This window comes from Notamacropus eugenii, chromosome 3 (genome assembly GCF_028372415.1).
Source record: "Notamacropus eugenii isolate mMacEug1 chromosome 3, mMacEug1.pri_v2, whole genome shotgun sequence".
NCBI classification, from domain to species: domain Eukaryota; kingdom Metazoa; phylum Chordata; class Mammalia; order Diprotodontia; family Macropodidae; genus Notamacropus; species Notamacropus eugenii.
In genome coordinates this window covers 422,162,445-422,177,818 of record NC_092874.1, presented here as the reverse complement: position 1 = coordinate 422,177,818, position 15,374 = coordinate 422,162,445, and the positions used below count along the sequence as shown (strand labels likewise).

At 35.8% G+C, this 15,374-nt stretch overlaps 1 protein-coding gene across 6 annotated transcripts in view; it reads right to left on the bottom strand.

Annotated features, from left to right (window-relative positions):
- FAM120A (family with sequence similarity 120 member A) overlaps positions 1–15,374 on the bottom strand; it is a 140,597-nt gene that overhangs the window by 8,720 nt on the left and 116,503 nt on the right. For 4 of the 6 annotated variants that reach the window (XM_072598223.1, XM_072598224.1, XM_072598227.1 and 1 more), the window contains 5 exons: positions 7,469–7,678; positions 5,701–5,884; positions 4,795–4,932; positions 2,749–2,890; positions 230–326 (listed from right to left, as the gene is read on the bottom strand). In XM_072598223.1, the coding sequence (XP_072454324.1) occupies positions 230–326; positions 2,749–2,890; positions 4,795–4,932; positions 5,701–5,884; positions 7,469–7,678 (771 nt within the window). The remainder of the gene's footprint in view (positions 1–229; positions 327–2,748; positions 2,891–4,794; positions 4,933–5,700; positions 5,885–7,468; positions 7,679–15,374) is intronic. The other 2 variants (XM_072598225.1, XM_072598228.1) reach the window with 1 other exon arrangement.

Sequence of the window (15,374 nt, the reverse complement as noted above, 5' to 3'; positions counted from 1 at the left end):
CACTTTCATTAAATCTACTAGTGAGAGTATTTTAGAATGGTTATCCTTAACAATATGCTAATGTTCCCATTAATAAGTAGAAATGTCAATGATTTGCTAGCAAATAGATCATTCTAAATTTCTTTTCCTGCAGAGACCAGTAGGAAAAAAAAAAAAAACAAAACATGCAAAGTGGAGGACCAACTTAGAATAGTATATGGGATAAAGGAAGGAAATAATTTTTGATTACCTGAATTGCTCCCTGGCTTTTATAACCTCTTCCATAGTACCTTCCACCTCTTCCAAATGTTCTAATCACTGGTGTGGAAATAACTCCTCTTGGACGCCTAAGGTATAAAACAAAAATAAACTTACTTATATCTTTCATAGACAATTCTTCCAATAAAATAAAACTATACTTGGAAAGCTAATTCAATGGGCATAAATTGGGCTTAATGTAATGTTCTGAACAGTGAGTAGTTTATTAAAACTGTATTACCAAAAATTTTTTAAAAACAGAGAAACGAAGGGATCATTATTTATACCTTAATACAGTTTCATAATACATAATACATACACATAATATAAAATTTCATGCAAAAAAATCTAAGGAAATAAAAAATGTTTTTTCCATCAATGTAAAAAGAACTTTAAAGAACTTTGCCCTAGTAATAAAATGCAACCCGAATTGCCCAGCATCAACACTTAAAAAAACAAGGTAAATCTAACAGGAATTATTTTCATTTAAATGGTTACATTTAAACAAAAATTATTTTGAAATGCTTTGTCAACTACAGGAACATCAGAAACAATCCTGACTTGTTTCTATCATCTTCATTTAAAAGAAAAGCAAAAGAAGCACCAGTTAGTTAAAAAAATAAGCATTTATTAAGCCTGTATAGGCACTGTGCTGGATGCTAGGGATAACAAGTTAAAACCAAAACAATCTCAGCCTTCAAAGAGCTCAGATATAGCAAACAAGATGCTACGGACATAAATAAGGAAGTAGATAATATAAGGATGTAAACTAGATTGGTGATTTCATTGATATAGGTCCAATATTATTATTATCATCATTATTATGGAGAATTTTTTTTTTAATTTAAAGTTCCAAATTTTCTCCCTCCCCACTGCCAACCCACTGAGAAGTCAAGAAAAGCAAAACCTATCACAAATATGCACAGATGCGCAAAAAAAATTCCAGCATTAGCCATGTCCAAAAAAAAAAAAAAGGAAAAAGAGAAGAAAATATACTTCAATTTCTACTCAAAGTTCATCAGTACTCTATATGGAGGTAGATATCAGGCTTCATCAAGAGTTCTTCTGAACTGTGGTGGGTCACTGCCTTGATCAGAGTCACTAAGTCTCTCACAATTCATTTTTCTTACAATGCGGCTGTTTACTATGTGTTTTTCTGGTTCAGCTTACTTCACTCTGTATCATTTCGTACAAGTTCTCCCAGCTATTTCTGAAATCTTCTCCTTCATTATTTCTTGTAACAAAATAGTATTCTATCATGTTCACATACCACAACTTGTCATTCCCCAACTGATGGGCATCCCTCTCAGTTACCAATTCTTTGACATTACAGAAAAGAACTCATAAATATTTTTGTACATATAGGTCCCTTTCCCTAGTGGCATTGCTAGGTCAAAGGGTATAAACATTTTTACAGCCCTTTGGACCTAGTTCCAAATTGCTGTCCAGAATGGTCAGACTACTTTACATCTATCGTGTTCCTTTTGGGGTGTCATTTTAACCAGTCTCCTGGATACAAGGTAGTAGTTCAGGGTAATCTTAATTTGCATTTCTCTAATTACCAGTAATTCAGAGCATATTTACATAGTTATTGAAGGCTTGCATTTTTTCCTCTGAAAACTGCCTATTCATATCCTTTGACCATTTAATCAATCGAGGAATGGCTCTTATTCTTATAAATTTGGCTCAGTTCCTGTTGCAAACTCTGTATGAAGACCTGTTAATGAAGGCTTCACACCTTTTCTGTGACTTATACAGTCTTTAAGTAACCCAAGCAGATAGGACTATTTAGTCAGTGTATCTAAATAGAATTTGAACCTATACATGACCAGCTTCAAGGTCAGCTTTCTACTCACATTCTCCTTCATAAAAGACACAAAACAGATACCACGTGATTTGGGGAGGGAGGACTATTGGAGGTGGGGGGGCAGGAACAGAGAAGAAGAGGGGAAATTTCTTGGGGATAGTGGAGGCAGCGCGAGGCAGGGTATGCATTCTGTACTTGTGCCAAGGCACAAGATGGAAGATGGAAGACTGGATAGAAGAAAGGGCAAGAAGGCCAAACTGGCTGTACTGTAACATGCAGAAAGGTCGAGGGTCATATAGAGGAAGCTACAAAGGAATAACTCTAAATGACATATTAAGGAGTTTGTATTTGAGTCAATGGAAATTTACCAAGTAAAGGAATCAGGTCAGACCTAAGGCATAGTGACCAATGACAAGAGTCCAGGTGAGAGGCTAGGTTCTGACCTAGAGAGGAGACCAGGTGAATGGAGAGAATCCATCAGATGTAAGAGGTGCTGTAAATGTAGATAGGATAATATTTGGTGTCACATAGAATAAGACCTTTATTGAGAATCATTTACTCCACCTGAAGTATGAAATGAGGAAGTCTCAACTAATTTCAAACCTCTTAATGAGCCAAGTATCTGTTTTTCCAAAATTATATTTGAAAAAAAATTTTTTAATGTACTCAGTCGAAAGAACAAGTCACCTGTACACTGAACTTACCCTCTTGCTGGTCCACCCACAGAAACCACTTGTAGAGGGAAAGGCCCTCGTCCACCCCGTCCTCGTCTGCTGCCAGCCCAATGGCCAACCACGGTGCCAGCTATTTCTAATTTCCCTCCCTGAGAAGGAATAGGTTGGACTCCTGCACAAAGAAGAAAAAAAACATCTTTACAACCACAGAATTAAAGGTGCCTAATGGAAGCATGTAATTCTTTGCTCAACTTTGTTTTATATGAAGATTCCCTGTTCTAGTTTATAGACTTCATTGTTATTGTGTGGAATGCCCATGTTTACCCTTTTTTATTGAAAAAGAGCATTCTGCTACTCTTTAAAAAAAAAATTAGGTTAATTATCCCAATTTTTTCCAGCTCAGTGTAAGTACTGGATCTTTAATTCCTGTTGTTACGTATTTCCAGATACTCAAAAAGCCTATACGATGTGCCTTAGGCCACAGCTACCTATCCTTAAGCTATTTAACGTTTGCCTTAATATATTATCTCATCTGACCTTACTACGAACAGATTCAGTAAAGTGTGCTACTTAGGGACACATTTTAATAGAGCTTAGCTATAAAATTTAAAAAGCTAAGCAACTTTTTTTTTTTTTTGCTAGATACAGAAAACATTTTCCTTGTAATTCTGTGTTGCTTAAAACATATTCAACTTTATTTCTTATTGTTCATCACATTTTAATGCCAGGTATCAACAAGCTCAAGAAGGGTCACAAGTATTCAATATGTTAATTAATTTAGATTAACCACTGATATATTACACATGGTACAAAGTCCGATAACAGATACAAAAAAAAACCTGTGTCTGAAAAAAACTGAGAAATTTATTTATGAATCAACTTACAATTATGTGAGTATTGGTGGAGATAAAAAGTTTCTGTCATAGAACTCTCAGAGCAAGGGACAAGTGAAATTCAAGCTCCCTCACATAATGTCACATAGTCCTTAGTCTTGGTTAGGTTGTTACCAGCCCGTAAGGAAGAGCTGAAAAACTGATTTATATTCCAATGTCCTCTATGCTAATACTGCCCCTACCTCCCCCAATTCCCCTTAAATTCATCCCAACCATTAGCTAGCTCTAGAATTAGGCTGGGGAAATAAACAGTATCACAGAGAAACACTTGTTAAGTCAAGGAGCAGATGCAGCTTTGCAGAGAATCAAACAGAGAAATTAGTAAGGTAGCACAATGGAAAGGAAAGAAAGCCGTGGAGGAAACCATCCTGGATGGCCTGGATGGGAGAAGACAGTGGTAGTGAAGGCAGACAGGAAATGGAAGGGGGAAGGGAGGAACAACCCCATAAGCCTGCAAATAACTAGGGGCTGATAATTTTTTGGTGACTGATCTTTGCTACCTTATTGCTATTAAAAAAATACATCTTGCCACGCTGTGTAAGCATATTGAATAGACTGAGTTGATAAGATGATCTTGGCAAATAGTAAATGTATATCAGCCACATAAAAGTACAGACCTAGCTTATGCTACACTGTGGAATCAATGACCAATGTTAAATATGTGCCATAAATTCCATTTTAGGCAAAATTCATCAGCCCCTTCAAATTAATCATCCTTATCTAACATATTCCTGAAAAACAGAATTAAGGTACAAAACAGAATTAAGATACAAAAATTTTATGCCAGCACTTCTGGCATTAAAATCTCAAATTTTACTATTTTCTACTGGGAGACACCATTACATACAAAACAATGACACTCTATTTTTTATTTTTTTAGTAAAACTGATTTTTTCCTAATCAGGAATATCATGAATATCAATTAGTTAAGATGGTTAAATCCATTTGAAAAACTCACGGCAATGTTACTAAGAGGCTACTAAGTCCTGAAGAAAGATTCTAGCTGAGGCTAGCAGTTAGTAAATGCCATCACAGGGACCTAGAGGGAAAAATGCTCTGTAGAAGAGGGCAGCAGTCATTAGGCAGTTAAGGAAGAAGAAAAACTGGCGGTCAGTAGGGGACCATCAGACCGTGGTGCAGAAGCTGTTGGCAGAAGCTCTAGAAAAAGTGTAGGTATAATTACCGCCCTGTAACTTGCTAGTCCTGCTGCTGTCACTGCCAGAGAAGGCTGCGGAGTGTCCTGCTGTGGCTGCCACCCGGAAGGCACGGTAAGCACCTGTCGCTACTGTTTCCCCATAAGGGCCTCCAAAGCCATAGACTCCTGTTAGACCCAGGGCAGAGAGAGACAGGGGATTCACCAGGAAGGAAGAGTTACCTCGGTGCTTGGTTCTAAGTTGTGGTGACCGCCTCATTTAAATAAGACTTTAATGAATCGAAAAGCTTACACTGAAATCTGATTGAGGAATGAGTTATCTTGTTAAACAACCTAAAAACACCTCACTACCCTAGAGGTTTGGTTAAAATTGGCAAAACATGGGCATCACTTCCCCAGGACTCCCTCCAGAGAGTTGATCTAGAGTATGTATCAATACTACCTTTGGGCAAAGGCTGATTTCTGGAAGATTCTAACAACTGGAACTAGAGAAGGGAGAAAGTTCCCTTTGACTTTGGTGTATTACATCATTTCTAACATAGCCATGAAAGACCACATTTACAGATATAAAGAGAAGGTGTCTATCTTGGTTTTAGTCACATTCACAAATCTGAATAGTTTCTCAACTAGTGTTTCTTAATCCTGATTTTCCTCCCAGTCTTTTGGCATAGATAAATGGATCTTTGAAAGTGTATATAATTTATTGGCATTCCCCCCTCCACTGTCCACCCCACTGCAGAATTCATAGAAAATACTAACAATAATGAGCTCTAAATACTGTGTTTAGTGTGGACAAATTGAATGGCATTAGAAACACAGCCCATGTTCTACTTTAGTCATTTATGTGAATGTATTATTAGACACAATAAAAGATATAAAAGTAAAAGAAAATCCATTTGGGTGATTAAAAAATCTTTGCCTTTCACATGCACTTACCAGCAAAACCTCTACCCCTGCCCTGAGGTGGTGGGACTGGCCCAAAGTGTCGAGGATACATTGAAGTTGGATAGAAAGGCAGAGCAGGAGGAGGTGGAAAAGGGAGTGGATGATTCTGCCGGGAGAAATTTAATCCTTCCAGGATGCTTTGGCGCATCTTTTCTACCTTGGCAGCCTGCTCAGCCTAGAAATCAAAAGGATAACATTTTTCAAAAATTTTACCAACAATTGAACCTATTATAAATTAACTCCCCCTCCACAAAAATATAAAAATTATCAGGACACATCTAAATGTAAAACTATCAGCCGATAAAATGAAAATTTTTTAAAGCAGCATTTTCAGAAATCTGGGAACAGAGTCTTAGAAAAGACTGCATGGTCTGTTACTGCCTTTTGAATTCTTATTAATATAACCAAAGGTTATTAAAGCATGTTCAGACCAGAAATACTGATGAATTTTAAAAAAATACAACTTATATATAACTTTAAAATATCTTCTGTGATTAAAAGTGACTGACTTGTAGAGATACAGCAGAACAACGTCTGCTCCTCTTTTTAGAAATATGCCAAGCCCAGGGCAATATGCAGAGTGGACAGTAAATGGATATTGAATGAACAGATCAGTAATATTCCTTTCCATCCACAAGTATTCATTGCCTCTTTTTTACCTTTACATTAATACTATTAAATATTTAACAAAATAGCAGTCAACATTTATAAATAAGAAAAGCAAATGACAGAGTGCTGGAGAAACTTCACTGCAGGAGCTATTACACTGAAGGGGATTTCCCTCTCTTTTCCTCTTGGTTATTGCTGTCATGATGCAGAAGTGCTAAAGACTTTTGTGAATTTAATTTTTACAATTTCTGATTTTATATCCCTATCACCTAACAAAGTACTTGGTACACAGTGGGTACTTAAGAACTGATTACTTATTGACTGCTCCTTAGTAGGGTTATTATTTTTCTCAATTGGCTTCTTCACTATTTGCATTGGAAAGAATTAAGGAAACTGGAATTTCTGGTGTCTACAGATTTTTTTTTCTCTTAAAAAATATATATGCAAATGCATAAAGACTTCTTCTACAGAAGAAAATACAAATATTACTAAAAATTTGTTTTGAAATTTACATATTACCTTTAATAAAAATGTTCTACTTGATTTTGTTACTATAAATCATTAAGAGTTCATCCCTGTGATACTGAGATAACCACTACTTCTCTAGATTCATCTCCCCACCACTATTTCTTCTCAAGGATGATATGGGAATGGGTAGGTGGGGTAGGATGGGAATGAGTGCATGGGGAATAAAAGGAGGGTCTGGACTGGTGAGAAAAGTACTTTACCAATGCCCAAAGACCACCCACATTTCTGTGCTCTCTGCAGTGCTTGGGCACTACAAGGTTAAGTGAGTTGCCTGGGTCCCACATATAGTTCAGAGGTAGGACTTGAACTCAGGACACCTTGGACAACCAGCAGGCAGGCTGGTTCTCCACCCTGCTGCCACACTTAGATATTCACTAAGTGTTGTTCTAGTTCTCCCTCAGTTATAGCAATTTCAAAAATTGAGCTATTTTCCCACAAATGTGTAACAAATTTAGGCTTATCAAATGCTAACACACATACAACATAAACAAATATTTATCCCACATTTACTCTGCACTCAAGCTCCGTGGGGAACATGGTCTCTGTTCTCAAGAGCAACATTTCAGATGAAGTACACAGAGTAAGTGTATTAGAGATAGAGTGTTCATTTCTGGTCACCTACCTGACCATCACAGAGGTCAATGAGTGGAATTTTCTCCCGGCTTGCTTTGATGAGTTTGGTTTGGAAGAGTTTTCCATCAAAATACATCCAAGGACAGCAGTGCTCCCAAGGGATTGGCTGTCCACATGCGTCATTTGCAAAGAGTGCCATATCCACACCACTCATGAACAAAGCTGACAGCTGAATTCCTCGTGGATCTAGGTTCTCAATCTTTAAATGGAAAAAGAGTAACTTCTATGGTATAGGAGTACTACAGTTTATAATTCTCCCATAAGACTTAAGTACTTCAAGGTTAAAATTGGAAATTTATTAGCTAAATAACATCATTAATTTTAACATCAACTTTTGTATTACATTTGTATTACTCATCAGAGTGATTCTTATTTTAAACTCCAATTCATAACAAGTCTTGTAGCACTTTTCTAACAATCATCCCTTGAAGTACCTGCCAGTATTGTCCCCACTTTAAAGATGGAAAAACCAGAGGAAATCAAGACTTAAACAAAGAGTTTACGACTTGTCCAAGATCATACTGCTAGCAAGCTGAAACTTCAGCCCATTCTTCAGAGCGTGATGAGTACAGTACGACCTTATTTCTACCATTCTGCCTTGTTACACATTCTTCTCACAGTAAAACAAGTTTGGGTTGTATTAAACAAGTAAGAATATGTTTTATAAACAAACAGAAACATTTGCATTGAAACATCAGATAAGTAGTAATTTTCTTGCTTAAATGACCAATTCCAAAATGCCTTTATCTCTAAGGATAACACACTTATTTCAAATTATGAAATACAAGTTTACAAGGGATTGTTTAATTTTGTTTTTGTATTACCAATGTAATTAGCAAGTGGTGTTGACTGATTATAGCACATGTATATGAAAGTCACAGAGGAAAAATCAAACAAATGATGAGTAGTCTCCAGTTTCTGAATACAGGATCCATGTGAAGAAAAAGTTACTTGAATCAGGGTCCTCTAGCCAAAGTCAAGGATGATGCTATCTAAAAGAATCTCTAGCCCATTTACTACCTATTGAAGCTGCTGTCAGAAGGTAGTCTTGAGTAGGAACAATGCAAATAAAGTAGGTATCTAAGAAGCTAGTTATTTTGTCCAGCTCTATAGGATCTTTTTCTGTGTGGCTAACTCTTCATAATGATGAAGGTTTAAAAAGGCCATGTTAGATCAATTGATCATCAGATTGATTAAATCACTATAATGCTGTAGGCATAGTTTACCTACATTTTAGAAAAGCTATTGCTGTGGAAAAGATGGAAGCGTGCTGACTAGATCATAATACATTTAGGGAGATTTACAAATGACTGAAGTGCCACACGCAAAGAACAATCATTAATGGTTTGATATCGACTTAGAAGGTGGTCTTTAAGATGCTCCAAAGATCTGTACTTGGTCTTGCAGCATTTACTTATTTGTTAAATCAATGACCTGGATGATAAAATAGATGGTAAACATATGTTTATTAGATCTGCAGATGACATAAAACTAGCAAAGATAGTTAACAAACTGGATGGTAATATTTGAAAAGATTCTGATGGACTAGAACATGAGATATGCTGAAGATTGGCAAAATTTCATAGGGATAAATGTAAAGTCTTAAAACCAAGTTAAAAAATTAACTTAAAAGCAAACTGAGAGAAGGAAGATTTAGCAGGCTACAATTCCAATGAGGGAGAAATGTAATACAGTAGCCAAAAACTTTATGAGTCTGAATTAAGAGAAGAAAAGTGACTAGAATTAATTCTGGTGATATTTCTCCCACAATCTGTTAAGCAGTAGCACGTACAAATACACCCACACCTACCACACAGTTCTGGGCACCACAGTTTAAAAAGAAAATAAACAAAAGAATCCAGAAGAGAGCATCTAGGATAGTTGAGTACCTTGAAATCATACCATATCAGTATCGGTATCATCAGCTGAGGCTTAGAGCAGATTTGGGGATGGGGGGGGCGGGGAAGAGGAGTATGCAGAAGCACACAAGAATGTCTTCAAGAACATGAAGAGTTGTCATGTAGAAGAGGAACCAGAGTTGTGTTGTCTGACCATTAATAAGACAGAATGAGCAAAATGAGCCAAAGCTGCCACAAGGCACACTGAAGCTTGATGCACTACCATGTCCCTTACATACAGCTCTACCTAAGGTTCTAGAGGCCAGAAACAGAGCACCCTTCCACATAGCTGCCAGCTCTGCTGCTGAAGGCTGAGGGGTATCAGCCCTTACACTGTATTGCCCTCAGTGAACACACCACTTAGGGCAGCTTCTTTCCTAGGCAGAGAACTCCCCAAGCTTCTGAAGAGTCCCAGACCCATCAGCGTCAGTCAGGTCCTGAGTACCTTGAGGAAAGCCTTCTTTTTAACGTTCTTGGGATGCCTCCACATTAATTTTTACATAGCTAGACAATAAAAGCTTGATAGATTGAAACTGGATTACTTGGCATGATTTCATCATAATGAAAATCTCACACCATTTAAATGATTCTACGTGTCCAAGTTTTGGACAATCATTGAGTCAGGCATCAAGATCTTAAAATTCTTAAAATATCAGTAGAATGAAGGTTCTTGGAAGTTAAAATACTATAGACTAGCTGGTGATGGACTATGCTGTCCGAAATTCCTCAGCTGGAAATTAACTATTTTGGCCACAGCAATTCATGAAACTATCTGGAATGAGGGGAGTATCAATAGCCAAGAAACCACTTATTTTTGGAATCTGAAGTAATTCAGATTCAAATTATTAAAGAATACGGATGCCAAAAAGTTTAACAGTAAATAGATGAGAACTGAAAAAAAAAACACATGTAATATTTTACTATTTTAACTATGTACATATATAACTAGTAGATATATTTCTAATTTGTTTGCATACTTTCCTACGTAGTTTTCATTAAAAATTTCCATTGATCTTAGGCTTTTTCCTTTTATATGCTAGCAAGAATATGGCTAACTCTTGATTATCCATATGTGAATGACCTAGTTTATAATTATCCATGAAAATCTCCTAATACTGAACTATTTTCCCTCTTCTCACCCTGCTTGTTCATATCCTCCAAGCTGTCATCTTCTCAGGGTATATAATAACATTTTACTATTAAACACAAAAGTAAAATAAATCTGTTGTTCTAAGAACAAAAACAAGAGAATGTATTCTGAAGCCCAATATGAATGATCTTATTAGTGCTATCAAACCAGCCATTAGTAAGCTAGAACAGAGTTCACTGATTTTTTTTCAGTCCCTGAATTTAGCTAGGATACCTTTCCAGGAGGTGGGAGAGTAAAATACTCACCTCTGCTCCCAGAAAGGTACCATATGACCTGTCAATCTAGCCCTCCCAATATATTTCTTGGAGGAGATGGTATTTAAACTGAGCTTCAAAATATAATTAGTCAAAAGGCGAAAGGGAGAATGAGGACACACTAAGAATAGGGAACAAGTCTGAACAAAAGGCACATCTACAGGAAAGCAAAGGGTATTTTTTTGGGGGTAAAGAGATTTAGTTTAGCTAAAGTATCTATGATGCAGGTGAAATAGTAGGAAATAAGACTGGAAAGCTTAGAGTAGCAGTGAATAATTAAGGGATGTAAGGAGTTTGAACTCTACACCTTTCTATTATTTTACAGCATACAAACTATTTTCAATTTTATTACCTCATTTCACATCTCCACAACAATTTTGTAAGATAGGCTATGAAAGTATCACTCTTACGGAAATGAGGAAACTTAGGCTCTGAGACTTCATATGACTTTCCAGAGGTTACACAGCTAATAGACAGGTGAACTAGAACCAGAACCTAGAACTTCTAACTACTATTCCAGTACTCTTTACCACTGAGCAAGCCAGTGAGGGACCATCAATAACTGTGGTGAATTGAATTTTTCATAGATATTACTGACCTCTAATATGCACATTACTACATGCTCTTATTACTAGGTTTGACTATACAATGTTGAGTTTCTCAAATATAAAGCTGATGACATTTTTGTTTGTTTCTGTAATAAAGCATTTTAAAGGTATACTTAAATTCTTTCAAGTTATTGACTTACCATTACTTATATCTTTATATATCTCTATATAGTTATACACATGAATGATATATGCATATGTATATAAGACCATCTTATATAGCTCTTGTGCTTTACATAATCTTCACTGGATTCCAAAAAACTACTTGGTGAGCTAGGCAAGCTATTTTTATATCCATTTAAAAGAGGAGGAAACTGAGGTGTACAGAGATGGACATAACCAGTAATTAGTGGAGCAGGGGTTAGAACTACAAGTTTAGCGATCTTTTCACAACAGAACTATATATATACATATATGAAAAATGTCTCAACAGTTTTGTTGATGAATATGAATCTTGCCAGACCTGAGTAATAAATATATGCATACTCACTGAAAATATTAGTAGCAGTTCAACCAGCTTAAAGTTTGTGAATTTTCTTGTAATAATATTCTCAGGTAGGTATTATAAAATATCTCCATTTTATAGGTGAGGAAACCAGGCTCAGAGAGTCAACTGACTTGCTCATGGTCACAGTTCATAAGCATCAGGAGCGATCCTTGAGCCCAGGATGGCCAACTCAAAGACCAGTGTTCTGACTATTACACAAACAACAGCTCTTCTTCTTCCCACCATAGCTTAATTTTCTACTTCCCAGTTAAAAAGTTAGCAAGGGAAATTATAATTTCAGGATACACCAATGTATACCCTTTTCTAAGAAACAGTGAGGATAATAACTGAAGCCTTTTGGAATTGAGGGAAAGGGGAGGGGGCATCAAAGGGGAGAACATGAATGAGACATGTTCACAATTGTTAAGTTCCAACATAACACTAACACTACTAATACTAAACCCTACTTACATAAGGGTAAATTCTTTCCCCTTACTATGCTATTTTTATATTTAAAAAAAAAAATGTTTTCCCCTGAGGGCAAAGGTACATGAGAGAAATGCTCTTGAAATCGCAACTTTAATATTTTTTAACTATTTCTTTAAAAACAGCCAGGCAGACTGTTTCTGACAGACTTAGATCTTCACAGCAATGTGAAGAGCTAAAACATTTCCAAAGGGCTCCTGACGCAAAATGCCATCCACATCTAGAGAAAGAACTACAGAATCAGAATGCAGAACGAAGCAGACTATTTTGTCTTGTGGTTTTTTTTGTTTTTGTTTTTCTCGTGGTTTCTCCCATTCGTTTTAATTCTATGAAACATGACTAATATGAAAATGTGTTTAATAGGAATGTATGTGCAGAACCCATAGACAATTTGATGTTGTCTAGGGGAAGGAGAGGGAGAAAATTTAAGACATAAGGAAGTGATTGTTGAAAACTGAAAACAAATAAATTAATTTTAAAAATGGCCAGGCAAAGTGATGGCAAAGCAGTTAATGTGCCTTCACTTCAAACTTGGGAGGATATCTGCTCACAAGTTTCCACATAGAGAATGATTCTACTTTTATGTTGCAAATAGGGAATAACATTTCCTCTTCCTGGTTCCAATCTCAGACTTTCTAAGAGAACACCTGTTGGCAGGTTTATTTAAATCTCTATTTGCGGGCTGACAATCAGAGCTTAAGATTATAACATCTCTTAAGAAACACACTACTCCAAGTCACTCCCTTCTTCCCCTTCCACCCACAAAAAAGTTACTTTAAGTGCCAGAAATGTGTTCTGATATTTATAAGAATGCACCCATTTAGTTCAATAGTAATTTTACTATATCCACTTTAGCTATTAGATCTAATCAAGTACGTATTGAAATAAAATTATGATGTAAAACCATATTCCAGGCAGACAGCTCTTCATGGGACCACTATGAGATAATATTGTAAAGCACTTAGCACAGGGTCTGGCACGTAGAAAGCCTTAAAAATACAAAAAATATCATAAATGGTTAGTATTTTTTTCAGTTGCAAAAGAGGGAAAATGGAACAATTCTAGATGGTCCATACACACTTTTACATCTTCTGTAACTACTGACTAAGAAAGGGTTCTTTGGGGAATTTTATTATTTTAAGTGGATACTCAGTTTTATAGATTAAGAAAAATGTCTCATAATAACAGGTCATTTTATTGATAGTACCAAAGGGGCACCAAGATTACACACAGTTCTGTCATCATTTTAGGCTAAAAGGAAGGTCATTTCGTGTTTTACACTAGTTACCTTCTCAACGACTATTACACAAAGTACATACGATTGTTAAAATGCAAAGTACTAAAAACAATTACTATCTAATCTCACTCCCTATCACCACAAAGAATCTAAACAGAACTAATGCCGAAGAGGCCTACATGTGTGATGGTATGGAAATGAAACGCTGTTAATTATAAGCAAGTAGGCATTTAATGAGCATTTACTGATATGCTTAATAATGTATTAAATTTCATAGTATTGCATTAATAGCTCACTTCCAAAATGGGAATTTCCTTTAAAAAATAGCTTTAATTTACCATATCAAATCCACTAATAACATCTATTTTTGAGCACGGTATAGAGAAGGAAAGATATAGGTAAGATTTAGGTACTATATCCACACAAAATTAAATTCAGTTTCTATAGTTTGATTATCTAAATGAGAAGTCGTGTTTATTACTAGGCCACAGGAACAAACTCAATGTCAAATTGTTATACTATATGCCTGAGATGTCTAAGAAAATTATAAAAAATATCACAGGGTTGACATGATGCAACCCCTCTCCCTTCTAAAACAATTTTTAAAGTTTATCATTTTTCTGTCCTCTCCATCTTGAACCTAAAATGAAATTGGCGAAGTTGTTAAAGCAAGATTAAGGAAAGATATTTCTTTTTCCTTTATGACAAGATCATAGATTTAGAGCTCTATGGGCCTTAAAGATCATCTACATTAAGCCTCACACTTTGCAAATGAGGAAACAGAGGCCCAGAGCCTTTAAAGTCACTTGTCCAAAGTTGTACAGGCAAAGAGCCAGGATTTGAATTCAGGTCTCTGAACTCAGGTCTTCTGAGTCCAGGCCTCTTTCTATTCTACCATCCCAATTCTTCAAAATAAAATGAATGGCTGGTGTTGGTTTGCCAGTAACCCAGGAACACCTCCTAAGAATAAAAAAAGGAAACACTTAAGAAAATCACTCATTATCAGAGGTATGAAAAAAAACTCAATGATTTATGGCAATGGATGATGAAAGCACATGACCAAAATGAAGTTCTAGAAAATCCGTTTTAATGAATAGTTTCAGCCTCTATCAAACCCTTGACTGGAAGAGCTAACAAGTTGCTAAAATCTCAGGTGTTTCTTCTTTTTCCCTTATATTCCAATGGAGGTGTTAATAAGCAGTAAGATAATCGTAAGGTAAGACAACACTATGGAGATAAAATCTGGGTAAAGAACAGGGAGAGTAATGAATGAACCCTTAAAAAATCAAGAGTTTATTAAATCATAAACTGTAACCAGAAAATAATTTAAAAGGTGTGGAAAACATCCTAACTACTTCAAAATGGACAAAGTTCAAAATCTTTTTAAAAAAGGTTCAGATAAACCATTTTTAGAAGTCAATTTTCCAATTGCCTTTTGAAATCTACAACTTCATTTAGACATATATATAAATGAAAACTATCCCTAGAGTCAAGTATTTAATATGCATTTTTGCAACTGAAGGGACCTTTAATTTCCTCCTTACTTAACATCTTCCATTTGCTACCTTTTTTGCTCCCTTTGCCCCATGACTTAGGCAATCTTTTTTAAAAATCTTTTTCTACAAATAAAAAACAGGTATCGCCTTTGTGTACAAGTTACACTCTCCAAAGGAAAATAGGAATTTCCAAGAGAGCAAGACAAGTGAGACAAAAAGCAATGAGGAATGAGATTAAATTAATTATTTTCAACATGTATCTTTCTTAAATCAGAATTC